This window comes from Phascolarctos cinereus, unplaced genomic scaffold (genome assembly GCF_003287225.1).
Source record: "Phascolarctos cinereus isolate Bilbo 61053 unplaced genomic scaffold, phaCin_HiC Scaffold_726;HRSCAF=1367, whole genome shotgun sequence".
Classification (NCBI taxonomy): domain Eukaryota; kingdom Metazoa; phylum Chordata; class Mammalia; order Diprotodontia; family Phascolarctidae; genus Phascolarctos; species Phascolarctos cinereus.
Genome location: NW_027556098.1, coordinates 425,049,317 through 425,065,635, shown reverse-complemented (window position 1 = coordinate 425,065,635; position 16,319 = coordinate 425,049,317). Strand labels below are relative to the sequence as shown.

The 16,319-nt window shown below is 40.8% G+C and overlaps 1 protein-coding gene across 1 annotated transcript in view; it reads left to right on the top strand.

The window, feature by feature from the left end:
* LOC110197793 (uncharacterized) overlaps positions 1-7,418 on the top strand; it is a 32,877-nt gene extending 25,459 nt beyond the window's left edge. The window contains exon 5 of the mRNA XM_078146417.1: positions 6,657-7,418. Within this exon, the coding sequence (XP_078002543.1) occupies positions 6,657-7,165 (509 nt within the window). The 3' untranslated portion in view covers positions 7,166-7,418. The remainder of the gene's footprint in view (positions 1-6,656) is intronic.
* Positions 7,419-16,319: the final 8,901 nt, after the last annotated feature.

The following is a 16,319-nucleotide window of genomic DNA, read 5'->3' as shown; positions in this document are numbered from 1 at the left end:
CTCATTTCTGCAGACTCTCCCATTTCCGCAGACTCTCCCATTTCCTAGGGTCTTGGATCACCAGCTGGAGCCCTTAGAGCCCATTGGAGCCAAGCCCCTGCCCTGACAGTGAAGATTCTGAGGTTCCCTGCCCAGGGTCTTACAGCTAAGCTAGGAAGTTTCTGAGGCAGGATTCAAACCCAGGGCTTTGGGACTCCAGCTCTGGGGCTCTACTCACCACACTACACTGATTGTCTTTCCATTCACTATTTAGGTCGGGAATGCTTAGGACAGCAGGTTGATTTTAGGAGGACTGTAATTTGAGTGTGAAAAATTATACCTTTATTTTCACTAACCTCTAATGGAAATTTAGCGTTTCCTTCAGTTACTTAAAAACAGTATTCTGAAAAGGAGTCCTTAGGCTTCAGCAGCCTGCCTGGCGCCCGAGTGATCCAAGGGGCAAAACCCTTCCTCTTTGAACTTCAAGTTGGCCATCTTGAAAATGAAGGGCTCAGACCATGGGATCTGGTCTAAGATGGAAAAGAACTCATGGAATGACTTGAGCCCTGAAGGAGCCATCTAATCCACCCTCCCATTCCCATGCCACGTGTCCAACAAGTTGGTGGGGACCATCCCTGAGGGAGGCCACCCTACCACTGCCTCCATTTTTCAGAAGCTTTCAGTTAGCTTGACATATAATTGGTAACAGTAAATGTTCTCTCCATGGGTTGTGTTTCCCTCTTTATTTTTTTTTGTTTTAGTCATTTGTTCTTCCCTTTCTTAAAAAAAAAATCAAATAGTTAATGGCTTCTCTAGTTTTGAGTCTCGTTTTATTTTTTTAATTAGTGTATTTATTTTTTGTTTTCAACATTTACTTCCATTTGATTTTAATTTCCATATTTTCTCCCCATCCCTCCCCTCCCCACACTTCCAGATAGCATGCAATGTAATATAGGCTCAACATATACATTCCTATTAAACCTATTTTCACATTGTCATATTGTAAAGAAGAATTAAAATCAATGGGAGAAATCAGGAGAAATAAGGAACAAAGCAAAAAAAAAAAGAGAGAGAGAGAGCGAATAATATGCTTGATCTGCATTCAGATTCTACAATTCTTTTTCTGGATGTGGATAGCATTTTACATCATGAGACTTTTGGAGATGTCTTAGATCCTTGCATTGCTGAGAAGGGCTAAGTGTATCAATATTAGCCATTGAACAACAAGGCTGTTACTGTGTACAACGTTCTCCTGGTTCTGCTCACTTAACTCAGCATCAGTGCATACAAGTCTTTCCAGGTTTTTCTGAAGTCTGCCTGCTCATCCTTTCTTATAGCACAATAGTATTCCATTGCATTCATATACCACAACTTATTCAGCCATTCCCCAATTGTCAGACACCTCTCAATTTCCCATTCTATGCCACCACAAAAACAACTGCTATCAATATTTTTCTACGTGGGGGTCCTTTTCCCATTTGTATGATCTCTTTGGGATACATACCAAGAAGTAGTATCGCTAGGTCAAAGGTTATGCACATTTTACAGCCCTTTGGGCATAGCTCCAAATTGCTCCCAGAATGGTTAGATTAGTTCACAACTCCACCAACAATGAATTAGTTGTCCAATTTTCCCACATTTAAACCTTATTAAAAAAAAAAGCCTAGGTGGTTCAGTGGATAGGGCACTGGGCCTATCAGAAGACTCATCTTCCTGATTTCAAATCCAGCCTCAGACACTTCTTACTAGCTGGGTGACCCTAAACAAGTCACTTAACCCTGTTTGCCTCAATTTCCGCACCTGTAAAATGAGCTGGAGAAGGAAATAGCAATCCGTCCAGTATCTCTGCTAAGAAAATCCCAGATGGGTCATGGAATGTCACAGGTGACTGAAACAACTGAACTGATTTATCATCTCACACGTCTTTTTAATTTTGATTATCATTATGTTTTCTTTGATTTCCAAGGCTTCTGCATTTGTATTTGTCTTGAAGTTACTAGCTTGTTGATTTTCTAGTTGGTTTTTTTTTCAGTTGCATGGTCAGTTCACTGATTGATTCTAGTTTTTATGGTATTAGAGCCAACATAGCATAACTTAACTCAACACAACACAACACAACACAACACAAGGTTAACATGCTGAGAGCCAGGTAGACCTGGGCTGAAATCCCCAGTTCTGATGCATAGTGGCTGTGGCTGTCACTCAGGGCAAAACACTCAGCCTACCAGAGCTCTAGGGAACCCTCCAAACCCAGAAGGTTATGCATTGGTGGAGAGAGTTTCGTCACACAGTAGTTCCTTATACTGGTGAAATCTTGGGTCCAGTCACTATTCCTATTGCCTCCAAAGTATGAGGTTCACATTTCTGCCTTTCTGCATGCATTGATGAATTGGGTTCTACATGCGGTTCCATGAGGTCACTTTTTGGAGAGTTGATAGGCAATGTTGAAAAGGATCTATATTTCACAAGATACTCATCCATTAATCACTCGAGATCCATCACATTAAATTTTTCCATCTTTCTGTTCAGAACCTTAACTTCTTTATTATTTACTTTTCTATTAGACTTGTCCAGATCTCAAAGAGATATGTTGAATTCCCCACCAATAATTGTCTACTATCCAGGTCCTCCTGTAATTCATGTAGCTTTTCCCCTAAGTACAGTTATCATTTGGCACACATGTGTAATATAGACATTGTTTCATTATCTTTGATGACTTTAAACACAGTGTAGTTTCCCTTCTTAACTATTTTCACCATATTTGTTTTTATTGTTGCTATGTCTAAGGTCAAGAATGCCAATCTTGGGGCAGCTAGGTGGCGCAGTAGTTAGAGTACTGACCCTGGATTCAGGAGCACCTGAGTTCAAATCCGGCCTCAGACATGTAACACTTCCTAGTTGTATGATCCTGAGCAAGTCACCTAACCCCATTTCCCAGCCAAAAAAAAAAAAAGAATTCCAGTCTTGCTTTTTGGGAGATTCTATTGAGGCATAATAAATAATATGTGTCCATATTAACAGAACCAAAGGGAGAGAAACCAAACAACTCAATCTAAGAAAGACATCAACTGAGCAAACCCAGGTTCCAGTGGATTAATAAGTGACTCCTACTAGACACTCAAAGAATAACGAACCCCAGGAGATAGAAATGGTTTATGAAAATAGAGAAAAGGGGCATCTTCCCTTCTCTTCCCATCTTATCCAACTCTTAGCCTTTTATACAGAGAAATAGAACCATAGACCAATATCACCAGTGAATATTGATGCAAAAATATACATATACATTAGCAAAACAGTACAGTCAAAGAATTATTCGCTGTGACCCAGTTGGATTTATGCCAAGAATAGAGGAGTGGTTCAACATCAGGAAAATGATCAACATAAAAAAATTATATTAAGGAAGAGCCATTTATTAAGCTCCAACTACGTGCCAGGCACTGTCCTAAGTGCTTTTACAAATGTTATGTCAATTAGTCTTCACAACAACCCTGGGGGGGTAGGTGCTTTTATTGCCCCCATTTTTGAACTGAGGAAATGGAGGCAAACAAGTTAAGTGACTTGCTCAAGGCCACATAACTAGTAAGTGTCAGAGGCCAGACTTGAACTCAAGTCTTCCAGACACTGGGTCCAACATTTTCTCCTCTGCACCACCAGTAATAAAATAATTAAAATTCCATGATTATCATAGATTCAGGGAGAAAAACCTTTGACAAAATGCGCCATTTATTTATGATCAAGATGCCAGAGAACATGGGAACAAAAGGATTCTTCCACAATATAAAGCTTCTATTTAAACTCTGAGAGCTGGAAAGGTTAAAGGGACAGAGTCAGCATGTTTTCAGGCAAAGCGTGGGCTTGTGTGGAGGGCAAGACAAGGACCTCTCAGAGGCAGCATTGACGAGAAAGAAAACAGGGCTTTAAAGGTTCTGTTACCTTTTGATAACTCTTCATAATTTAAATCAAGTAGCAAAAAGGAAACAAATTATAAAATTAGGAAGAGAAAGGAAAATCAAAGGAAGATCTCATTATTTTTTTATTATGAAGTTGACAAACATCAAGTATGAACATTTCCCTATACAAAGAACAGGAGAAGGGGGTTGTACATGAGAGTGTGAATCTTATGCTTCACTTTGGTTTATATGGATGTGTGTGTGTGTGTGTGTGTGTGTGTTCAAATTGGACATAGTAGTGCCAACGCTGCTCTGTTTGTCTGTGTCCCCTTCTCCACGTCCTTCCATTTTCTTTTCCTTGTTTTCTTCTTCTTCGTTTGTGTAACTATCTATTTCCTCAAAAAAGGGAAGGGAGGTTTATGAGGGCAACCTCAGCCTCCCTTCTATTAAATAAATGTAGTCGACCAAAACAAATTCACACATTGGTTGTGCCTGAAAACCTTTGGTCCCATCCTACACCTGTAGTCTATCACCTGTATGCCAAGAGGAAGAAAACACGTTTCCCATCCTCAGTCTTCTGGGGGCACAACTGGTCATTCCTTCCTTCCTTGGCTGTAGAAGCCTTCTTAATGACATCGCAGGGGTAGAACAACGACGTCTACTTATGATACAGTTCTAGAAAGGCTAGCTACAGGAGCATGAGAAGTAAAGGAAACCAAGCATATAAACCTAGGCAAAGGAGACGAGAAATCGTCTCCATTAGCCAATGACAGGATTGTTTACACAGAAAACCCCAGAAATTCTACAAAAAAGCATAGTTTCAATAAAATAGGAAACAAAATAAACCAACAAAGAATGTTTGTACATCTCCCTACTAATCCCTACTAATCAAAATAGCTTCAAGATACATTAAATGTCTAGGGGCTAGTTTACCAAAACACACCCTAACAGTAATCTCCTTACAGAGAATCCCACATGTCACAGAACAGGTGCTCCACTTTTAGACAGCTCTAATTAGTAGGAAGTTTTTTCTTATATCAGCTCTAAACTGATCTATTCAAAATTTCCACCCATCAGTCCTACTTCTGGGCAGGCAGAAGAAATCAGACCTCTAATACCTAGCAGTACGAGATCAGGGATAGAGCACTGGACTTGGAGTCGGGAAGACCTGGGTTCAAATATAGCCTCAGACACTTATCAGTGGGGTGACCCTTGGCAAGTCACTTTGAATAGGTCTAGAGGTCTAGAGGTTTGGGGTGCTCCTGGGAACCCCTGAGATTGAGACGCCAGGACCTGGGTGAAAGAATTCAACTCAACTCTTCTTCCAGCCAGAGGAAAAGTTTATTAGCGATAAATCACATAGGCCAGGTGATGCCCGTAAGGATGAGTGAGCATGAGAAAGTCTCAGCCTTTTGCGCATGAGATTCTCAGCGTCTCAATGGGAGCCAGAGTAGATCTTACAAAGTAATTTTGGGTGGCCAGACTAGGGGGCTGGGAAAAGGGTCTAGGTAAGAATTGCAATTGGAAGGTCTGAGAGATTGAATAGACAATGGGAATAGGTAATGAAGGGAACTGGACGGCAGAAGTTTGAAAGGTATCTGCATGAGATCAAAAGGTGGGGTGCTAGGGCTTTCAAAGGGAGATAAGGGGAGTCCACAAGGAACCGTTTGACACCAGACTAAGGGCTTTCTGGGGCCCATAGACAAAAGGGAGCCAGATTCTTTTAGGGCAAGGGGCAAAGGTACATCTGAATAAGCTTAAAAGGTAAGGCTAAGGCTTTCAAAGGGAGATGAGAGGCTGGGGCCTGTAGACAAAGAGGAGCCAGATTTCCTTTGGATCAAGGGGCTAAGACCTTGGCTTGGGCCACACCCCATCAACTTCATCTCTCTGGGCCTCAGTTTCCTCATCTGAAAAATGAGGGGTTGGACTCAATGACCTCTAAGGTCCCTTCCAGCTCTGAATTTCTGATTCTATGATCTTCTTGTCACCAATATGAATGGCCCCAGTTACTTCAGCTAATATTTATATGATCTAAATCAGAGGCCCTCTACTGCCTTAGAGGTTCTCCAGCTTCTCAATGTGTCCCTTCTAACATGTGGTAGGGAGAACTGAGGACTGTGATCCAGATGTGATCTGACCAGGGTAGAGGACAACAACAGTATAACCCAAACTCTCAGTGTGCCCAAGAGTGCCCTAGCACCTTTGGTGGCCAGCTCACTCTGGGCTAGTGAGATTCAGGATTTTGGCAGGAACTGGACTAGCCTTCTGAAGTCCCTTACAACTTGGAAGCAAATACTCTTCATTGTCTGTTCCTTTCAGTCTGGGACACAAGATTGGAGAACCAGAAATTAGTGGAAACACAAGAAGTATCATCAGGCACATTCATGGGAAGAGGAAATATTCTTCAGAATGACCTAGTGGAGGAGAGTCCTGTTGAGGAATTCAGGCTGTGGGAGCAAATGAGAAATCTTGCAGTGGAAGCTCCAGAGGAAGTCCTTGCCCAAGAAGGGGACTTCAGTGAACTGACTCTCCTTCCCAAGGAAACCTCCAGTGGTCAGAGAGGTGATGAATACAATGACTTTGAGAGTAAATCCAGGCACACAAGCTCATGCCATCATAACAGATGTCGGAATCTCTCCTATTACCAGCCAACCTTTATTCCACACGAGAGGCTACAGAGGACTGAGAGGGCCTCTGAATGTGAGGACTATGAAAAGGCTGTTAGCCAGAACTCACATCCTGTCCAACCTCAGAGTGTTCGTACTATAAAGAAACCTTTTGAATGTAAGGAATGTGGAAAGTGTTTTAGCTGGAGTTCAGGACTTATTGAACATCAGAGAATTCACACTGGAGAGAAACCATACAAATGTAAAGAATGTGGGAAGGCCTTCAGCCAAAACTCAACTCTTACTCGCCATGACAGAATTCACACTAGAGAGAAACCATATACATGTAAGGAATGTGGGAAGGCCTTCATCCAGATCTCAGCCCTTATTATGCATGAAAGAACTCACAGTGGAGAAAAACCTTATAAATGTGAGGAATGTGGAAAATTCTTCAGTCAGCGCTCCAATCTTGCACAACATCATAAAATTCACACTGGAGAGAAACCTTATAAATGTAAAGAATGTGGGAAAGCCTTCAGCCAGAGCTCAGCCCTTACCACACATGAAAGAATTCACAGTGGAGAGAAACCTTATGAATGTGAGAAATGTGGAAAATCCTTCAGTCAACGCTCAAACCTCACTCAGCATCAGAGAATCCACACAGGAGAGAAACATTATGAATGCCATTGACGTTCATTCAGAGGAAGGACCTTTACCGTCTGAGGATTCATGCTGGAGAAATGCTCTGTAGAAATGTAATGACTGGAGGCAGCTAGGTGGCACAGTGGATAGAGCACCAGCCCTGAAAGCAGCAGGATCTGAGTTCAAATCTGGCCTCAGATCAAACACTTGACTTACTGACTGTGTGACCCTGGGCAAGTCACTTAACCCCAATTGACTAAAAATAAAAATAAATAAAAGAAATGTAATTACCATGGCATAACTTTCACTGTGGAGAAGACTTATTGAAAATTGTAAACACCACCCTGGACAGAAACCCTAAGAATCCCAAGAAATGTCGAAAAGCCTTCAAACTGTGGTCTCCCCTGATCCACCATAAATGAACTTGTTCTGGAGGGATTCCTACAAAGGGAAAGATTGTAGGAAATGGATAAGTGGTCATGTCTAAGCTCAGCTTTCCTCCATCACCACAAAACAAGAAATATTCCACATAAAATGATATAAAATGTTTAAACGAAATAAATAGGAAGAACAGACAGAAATCCGTATAGGAAAAATCCTGCAGAAAGGCCAGCTAAAAGACAGAAATACTGAATAAACAGGAAGCTCCTAATATTCTAAATAGATTCTATGGGCAAAAAAGTTCCAACAAATCTTGGAGGAGAGGAAGTATATTGTGATATCAATTACACATCCCCAGAAATGAGAATACAACTATTGCAAGACACCTGATGTCCACCACAATTAAAAAACTTTTAAAGGATTAAAAGGGGGCCGCATGGTATGGTCTTTAGAGATCTGGCCTCAGAATTAGGAAAATTTGGATTTAAGTCCTGTCTCTGATACATGCTATCCAAGGCTGTGTGCAAATCACCTAATAAGTCAATCCATAAACATCAAATGCCTACTATGTTCCAGGCACTGTGCTAAGTGCTGAGGATACAAAAAGAGCCAAAAGATAGTCTCTGCCCTCAAGGAGCTTACAATCTAATGGGGTAAACAACATACAAAGATATACAAAGTAAGCGATGTAAAGGATAAATGGGAAATAACAGAGGGAATCTCAGTGACCCAGGTAGCTTTATAAAACTAGATGCCAACTCAATTCATGGAGGAGTTTACTCAGTGAGAATTCCCTATATCAATGGAATCACAAATGCAGTTTAAAAAAAAAGATTAAAAGGAGATATGAAGGAAATTCAAGTTCTTAAATATAAATTCAGAAATGCAAACAAAAGAATTAGTTTAGAAGAACAGTTGGAAAGTATTAACAAATAGTGGACACCCTGATAGACAGTGGTAGAAGTAGACCCCCAAAATATCAAGATGCAACAAGAGATAGAAGAGCAACATTGAAAGACAGAAATATTGGAACAATTGAGATCTCACCAACTCAGAAGCATAGAACTTATAGAAAGAGCTTGGCCAAGACCCAGAAGCAACCCAGTTTAGTAGTCCTATGTTCAATAAATACCCAAACACAGACTCCCAAGGGAAAGAGTTCTTATTTTATAAGGACCTCTGGGAAAACTGGGGAAATGGTTTCACTATTTACACTGGTTCTTTTTAAAATTAATTTTTATTTTTTCTTCTAAACTTAAACACCAAAAAAAAATCGTTATGTACAACAGAGACTGTGAATCTACATTTTATAACCACTTTTTTTAGTATATAATAAATACATTTCAAAGCTGTCCTATTTGTCTATGCTTCTTTCTGAAATTCCTCCTATTCTGTTCTGTGTCTTAAAATATTTTAATGGACTTCTTTTGGCATCACTATTGCTAACATTCCCTCTCTCACCTCCTTCCTCCCTCCATTAAAAATGAGAAAAAGAAATGAAATAAAAACCTATTGTAGGATATGGTGAAAGGCATTAGTGTAATTAAAAAGGAGGAAATGAAAAGTAAAGAACAAAAAGTAAGGGAGTTCCTTAGATTGCCTCTTAGTTGGGGAATGGTTAAACAAATTGTGCTAGATGAATGTAATAAAATATTATTGGGTAGTTAGAAATCATGAAGAGCCAGTATCAGAGAATCCTGAGAGGGGAGGGGGAATACACTGGACAGGGGAAGGAGGATGAGAGGAAAATATCTCATATAATCAGGGTGCACAAGTAGGCATCTATACAAACAAGGAGGAGGAAATGAGAGGGGAGCAGCTAACATCTGTACTTTCATCTAAACTAGTTAAAGGAAGAAAGCATATACACAGAGTTGGGTACAGAAATATATATTCAATGAGTAAATAGGAAAAGGGAGAAGAGGACAGGGGAAATTCAAGGGAAGCTAGCTTAAAAAATATTTTGGGAAGATAATGGAGGGCCTAGTGTGCTATGGTCCATAGGATCACAAAGAGTCAGTCATGACTGAATGACTGAATAACAAAGATTAAGAAAGGGATTTTTCCTTAGCAAAACAAAGCCTAAGGATGTAAAAAATGTATATTTATAGCTCTTTTTGAGGTGGCAAAGAGTGGGAATCTGAGGGTGTTACCTATAAATTGGGGAAAAGATGAAGAGGTTATGGTATATAAATGTGATAGAATAGTACTGGACTTTAAGAAATGATGAAGTAGATGGTTTCAGAGAAACTGAAGATGTGTATGAACTGATGCTGAGTGAAGTAAGCAGAACCAGGACAGCAAGTTTTATAATGATATGGTAAAAGCAAACAACTTCCAAAGATTTAGGGACTCTCATCAGCATAATGATGATTCTGAAGGACTGATGATGAAACATGCTATCCACCTCTTGACTGACAGATGAAGGACTCAGAGTGAAGAATGAGGCAAGGTTTTTTGGTGGGGGAAGGGGGATGTGACCAATGTGGAAATTTGTTTTGATCAACTACACATTTAATATGAAGTGGTTTTTCTTCAGTTTATTTGGGGGAGGGGTAAGAATGGGAGGTTGGAAAGGCAAATTTTTGCTGATTGAAACATAATTTTTAAATTGCTTACTTCACGAGAAGCAAACAATCACCCTCAAAGCACAGGCATATGCTTTTCCTATCACCATTTACTCCAATCTCTTGATTTTACTTTTTATCTATCTAATCCTTTTTTTTTTAATCCCTCACTGGTAATATTGTGGTTCATTTGCTTGATAAATAAGTGAACTCCCTCCTCTTGTAATATCCAAGTTTCTTTGATACAGCATTTCTGGATTATATAATTCCATTTCTCAGTGAGACAAATCTGGAGTTTGCACCTAATTGTATTCTATGAATTCCGTGTTCCTGAACATTACCCTTGTCATCACAATACTTTTGGGCAATGCTCTTGAAATTTGGTGTCTGACCACTTTGTTTCTTTTCTGTTTTTTTGTTTTGTTTTGTTTTTTGGTTTGTTTGGCTTTTTTTTTTTTGTGAGGTCAACGATTCCGAGATTGTCTCACTTCAGTCTATCCTTTAAAAATATTTTTAGATGCTTTTGAAAAACTTTCCTATCACTTTCCACTACTCTTTCCCAATATAATGTTCCCTTGTAACAAAGTACAGATAATCAAAACAAACCAACCCTTTGACCATACCTGACTGACATGCTTAATTCTATACTTATACTCCATAACCCCTCTACTGAGAGGAGGAAGGTATGTTTCCCTTATCCTTCTCCTCAAATCCAGATTGTTTATTGCAATGACATGAATGATGATCTCTTCTAGTACTTTTTTCCTTTATGTTGTTGTGGTCCCTGTTCCCCTGGTCCTGGTTATGTTCTGCTGCATTAGCTCATATAAGACTTCCCAAGCTGCCTTGTCATCATTTCTTAACATCCCAGCATTGACTGTTTTGGTCTATTATCACTGTTACCAGCTAGATGAACATTTGGTAAAGGTCATGAAAGAAAGATAGATGAAGACAGACCAAAAAAAGTCTATGTTTCTTTAATTTGTATATCTCTTATTAGTGATTTGGGGCATTTTTTTCTATATTGTTGTTGATAGATTCTTCTTTTGAGAACTGTTTGAAATCAATTCCCTCTAGATTTTAGATAACAGAAGTTTATCAAAGATACTTGAGGGAAGTTTTTCCCAGGCAAGTTTCTCTTCTTATTCTGATTACAACTGACTTAATTCTTGAAAAAGTTTTCTGAACTGTCTATCAAAAATGAGAGGTAGCTTGGTGTAGTGGATATAGAGCTGGCCTTGGACCAGGAAGACCAGGATTCAGGTCTTGCTGATACATCCTGACTGTATGACCCTGTGGAAGTCATTTAACTTCTCAGGATCCCTGCAAATTCTCTAAGACTGGAAGTTGAAGAGCTGGTGCTAGCCTACACTAGTAGAGGCAGCTTCCTCAACAGGTAGTTCCCTAGACCAATGAAATCACAGGTTGAGCCCCTATTCCTAGAATCAAAATGGTACATTTTGTTCTTTCTATCTCTTGGTTAGTTTTGAATTATCCAACACACCACAGATGTGAAACATGACTCCTCCCATTCTCCTTCAGTTTGGTTTGGGGGCTGGAGGAGTGCCGTGAGTTTTATGCGAAGGCCCAGTGTGTTCCCTTTCCCCTCGCTTTCCATTCTTCTCTTAAGCTCATCAAGACAAGAGAAGTGCTCCCCCCCCCTGATGATATCAGGGCTCATGTTATCCCCTTATATTAGAATGTAAGCAGCTGGTCTTGCTTAGTCAATGATCATTGTTTATCCATGTTGAGCTTTTTATGTTTCTCTTAACTCCTATGTTTGAACTTCAGAGTTTCTTGTAGCTCCATTCTTTCTCTTTAGGAATGCCTAGACCTCTATCTCATCAAAGATCCAATTTTTTTTCCCTGTAGAACTACAGTCAGAGTTGATGGGTAGCATTCTTGGCTGCAAGCCCATTTCTCCTGCTCTCTGGAATGTCATATTCCAGTTTTTTGGCCCAGATGCCAAAATGTGTGTAACCTGGACTGACCTCTCCTTCTTTCTGGCTGCATGCAACATTCATTCCCTGACCTGGAAGCCCTGGATTCTGCCTGGGATCCTGGGAGTTTTTACTTTAGGATTTCCTCCAGAAGAAGAATATTGGACTCCTATTTCCACCTTACCCTTGGGTGGCTTTCTTCCAAGATCTCTTGCAACTTGTCTGGACCTTTTTTTTGCTCAAGGCATTCAGAGAGTCCTATGATTCTTATTTTCTTATTAGTTTATTTTTCTTCTTATTATTATTTTATATTATTATAGTATAATATTATATATAATTATATACCACCTTGTTATATACAATTATTGTATAATATATTAATTAATATAAAAATATATTAATTTTATATTTGTTTTTCTTATTATTATTCATTTTTCACCTTGATCTGTTTTCAGCTCAGCTGCCTTTGCCATGAGATACTTCATATTCGCCTCCACTTTTCAGCCTTTAGACTTTGCTTCAATAGCTCCTGTGGTCTCATGGAGTCACTCACTGACTTCTATTTCTAAATTTGTTGGTTGGGTAAGATTTTGCACCTCCTACGCTAAGTTGCCAATTCCCCCTCCAATTTTTTTTCTTCCCTAGATCTCTCACCTCTTCCCTAATTCCTTCCTTAAGCACTCTCATTTCATTTACAAAAACATTTTCTCTTTCCCCAACTCTTGCTGCATTTCTCCCAGGAATTCTAGTTGAATTTGTGCCAAGCTGGGTTTTGCTCTGAGGCTTTGCTTGTGATGTTTTGGAGTCATTCTTCCCTTCTTCATCTGTGACCTGCAGACTCACACCACCATTAACAGCTGATTGTGGTGGGGTTCTTTTTTTGTTTGCCCATTCTTCCAGCCCACTTCCAACTTCAGACTTGGTGTAAGGTCTGGGCTGGTTCTGTTGTTGCTTTCTTGGGGTATTGAGTGTTGTGTTATTCCAGGATCTCAGGGAACCTACAAGATTACAGTGCTCCCAAAGTGTACTGATACAAAGCATAGGCTGATCGCTGCCCCTCTGGCCTAAGTGCCGCCATTTCCTGACCTGGGTTTTGGTCAGAGCAGCAATGGAAGGCTGCTGGACTCAGCCTGTCAGACAGCTAGGAAATCCTGTTGTTCAGTGACCAACATTAAAGTTCCCCTTTGGTCTGAGAAATCCTGCTATGCTCATGTGGTCTGAGGCAAACTGCTGCTGCTGTGTACTTCTAAACTGCCTCCTTTCTCAGGCCACCACTAAGGGCAGGGAAAGCCACACCTTGTGTGCAGGTCCTGTCTCAGTCAGCTCCAGAGCAGTGACACAGAACTAGGTGGTGGATGATAAAGTTGCTTGTGGGCACCTGTCCCTGTCACAGTACCCGGGGCTCTGGGGCTAGGGGTGCCCTGACATGGGTTTCAGATGTCCTCTTGCCCTAGTGAACAGCTTCTTCCCATGTTCCTGCCCTCACCTCATGCCCAATGTCTGTAGATCTTTCTGTCTGTCTGCAGACAAAGGACTTGCTGTGACTATTTCTGGATTTCCCCATTAGGATATGGTCTGGTGCATTTTCTGGGTCTGTTTAGAGGAGTTTTATGGAAAGGAACTCATCCATTCTGGTTCCTACCACTCCTCCATCTTGGCTCCCCCACCTCCATGTAATCTCTATTGTCACTCCTTGGTATTTGAATGATTCTTTTTTGGCTGTTTGTAGGATTTTTTTTCTTTTACCTAGGAGCTGTGTATTTTTGACTAGTCAATCAGTCAACTAGAATTTACCAAGCATCTACTACATGCCAGTCACTATACTTAGGTGCTAGGAATACAGAGAAAAGGCCAAAGACAGTCCTTGCTCTCAAGGAGTCTGATGCATTGGGGGGGGGGGCACAGGGAAACAACTATATACAAATGAGATATGGACAAGATAAATTGGGCTATGATATTACTGGGAGTTTACATCTTAGGGTTTCTCTCTGGAAGTGACTGCTGGATTCTTTCTATTTTTATTTTTCCCTCTAGTTCTAAGATTTCTGGGCAACTTTCATGTATGATTTCCTGAAATACGGTAGCCCAGATTTTTTTCATTTGGTTTTCAGGTAGGCTAATAATTCTGAAGTTGTCTCTCTTTGATCTGTTTCCCAGGTCAGTTGTATTTTTTTGTGTTTTTTTTGGATTTCTTAGATTTTCTTCCATTTTTTCCAAATTGGGCAGGGGGACGGAACCTTCATTTTGATATTTCTTTTATTGTTGAATCATTGGGTTCTATCTGACCCATTCTCAATTTTAGGGCATTCAGTTCTTGAGTGACCTTTCCTTTTGCAAAGGAACCCCTGAGTTCTGATGTCTCTCTATAAATGTACAAAGTGGGTATAACAAGCAGGATGGATTTGAGACCCTAATGCAAAGAGGGAAGAATTTGAGCTTAATGGTGTCACTAAGACTTGGGTGTGTGGGTGGTAAGGAACAAAGTAAAAACAAGATTGGGGAAATATGTGAGGGGAATAGCCACATATACTAAGCACTGAAGAAATCAGAGAGGGGTAGGGGATGTATGGTGGGCAGTGTGGACTGGCACATGGCAGAGGCTAAATAAATGCTGATCAGATTGGGTAAACTCTCCTTGTCTTGTTCTTATCATCTATCAAATGCTCCAGTGACCAGATCACATCTATTTCTGTCTCCCATTGATCAATTCTATGTTCTTGGCACTAGGCTGAGAGCTAAGAACACAAGCCGAAAAGGCCACAGTGACTGCCACCAAGTTTATATTCTACTGGAGGGAGAGTCACATTTACTCAGGCAGACAAATACAAAACTTGATAAAGTGTCACTCCATCCACAAGCATATATTAAGTGCCTACTGTGTACCAGGCACTATGCTAAGCACCAGGAATACAAAAGCCAAAAGTCCTGCACTCAAGGATCAAACAGTCTAATGATTCAAACAACTTTGGACAAATAATCTATAGATAGAATAAATTGGAAATAATCGACAGAGGGAATACACTAGAATTTAGAGGGACTGGGAAAGTTTTCCTACAGGTGGGATTTTAACTGAGACTTGAAGAAATGACAGGAAGTCTTTCCTGTTCCCCTGTAATGCTGGTGCCTTTACCCCATTAAGTTTCTCCAGTCTATCCTATCTATAGCTTATTTGTACATAGGTATTTGCATGTTGTCCCCCACTACCACGGTTAGACTGTGAGCTCCCTGCAGGGAGGGATTGTCTTTGGCCTTTCTTTATATCTCCAGAACTCAGCACAGTGCCTGGCACATAGTAGGTGCTTAATAAATGCTAATTGACTGACTAGGTGGGCACCAGGCAAAGCCTCCTGGTGGCGGTGGAGATATGAGGGTTTTTAAGGGCTGCAATCTCCAGAGTGACATAGCAGTTAAAAAGTGAATGCCATCTTAGCTGGCATCAAGGGAAGCCTGGTGCCCAAGACCAGGCAGATGATGGGCCCTCTGTCCAATAGCCTCATCAGGCCCTAGCTGTAGCACAGTGGTCAGTTCTGGGGGCTACTTTTCAGGAAGGACAGTCATTAGCTAGCAGCACGGCGCTAACATAGCTCCTAGATCTGAGCTGTCTATCTAGGTCTACCCTTTCTGGTACATTCCTGATGTGTATTAGCTAGAATCCTTAGGTTCCCTCAAAGCAAGGTCAGTAGGGGAATTGTGAGGAGGACCAGCCCCAGCCAGGAAGGGCTTCTTGGAGGAGATGACACCTGAGCTGAGAAGGAGGGAAGGCATTCCAGGTTTAGGATAACACAGGCAAAGAAGGGAAGCATGGGAGGGTCCAGGATCAGACCCCTCATCCCCACTGGGAACTTAGGCTTCCTTCTCCTGCCTTCACTTTTGCTCACTTCACCTGCATATCAGAATCCCTAGACTCATCTTCTAGAAGCCTCAAAATCCTTTTTGAGCTCTTCCAAGGCCTGAGACTGATTCATATTTTTCTTGGAGGCTTTGGATGTAGGAGCTTTGACTTTGTTGTCTTCTGTTGTATGTTTTGATCTTCCTTGTTACCAAAAAAAAAAAGATTCTATGGTCTGACACTTCTTGCGAGGTTTGCTCATGATCCCAGTCAATTGCCTGAGTTATAAACTCTTTATTAAGGTAGAGGTCTGCTTCCAATGTGTAGAATGTACTGTCCTAAACTTCAGGGGTTTGTACAGCTGTTTTCAGAGATACTTCTAGGGACCTGTAAATTTTCAGTTCTTCCAAGGTGGTATGATAAGGGGGTGAGGTGTTTACTCCTTTCCTGGCCTGTGCTCTGGTCTATGAGTGACCACAAGCACT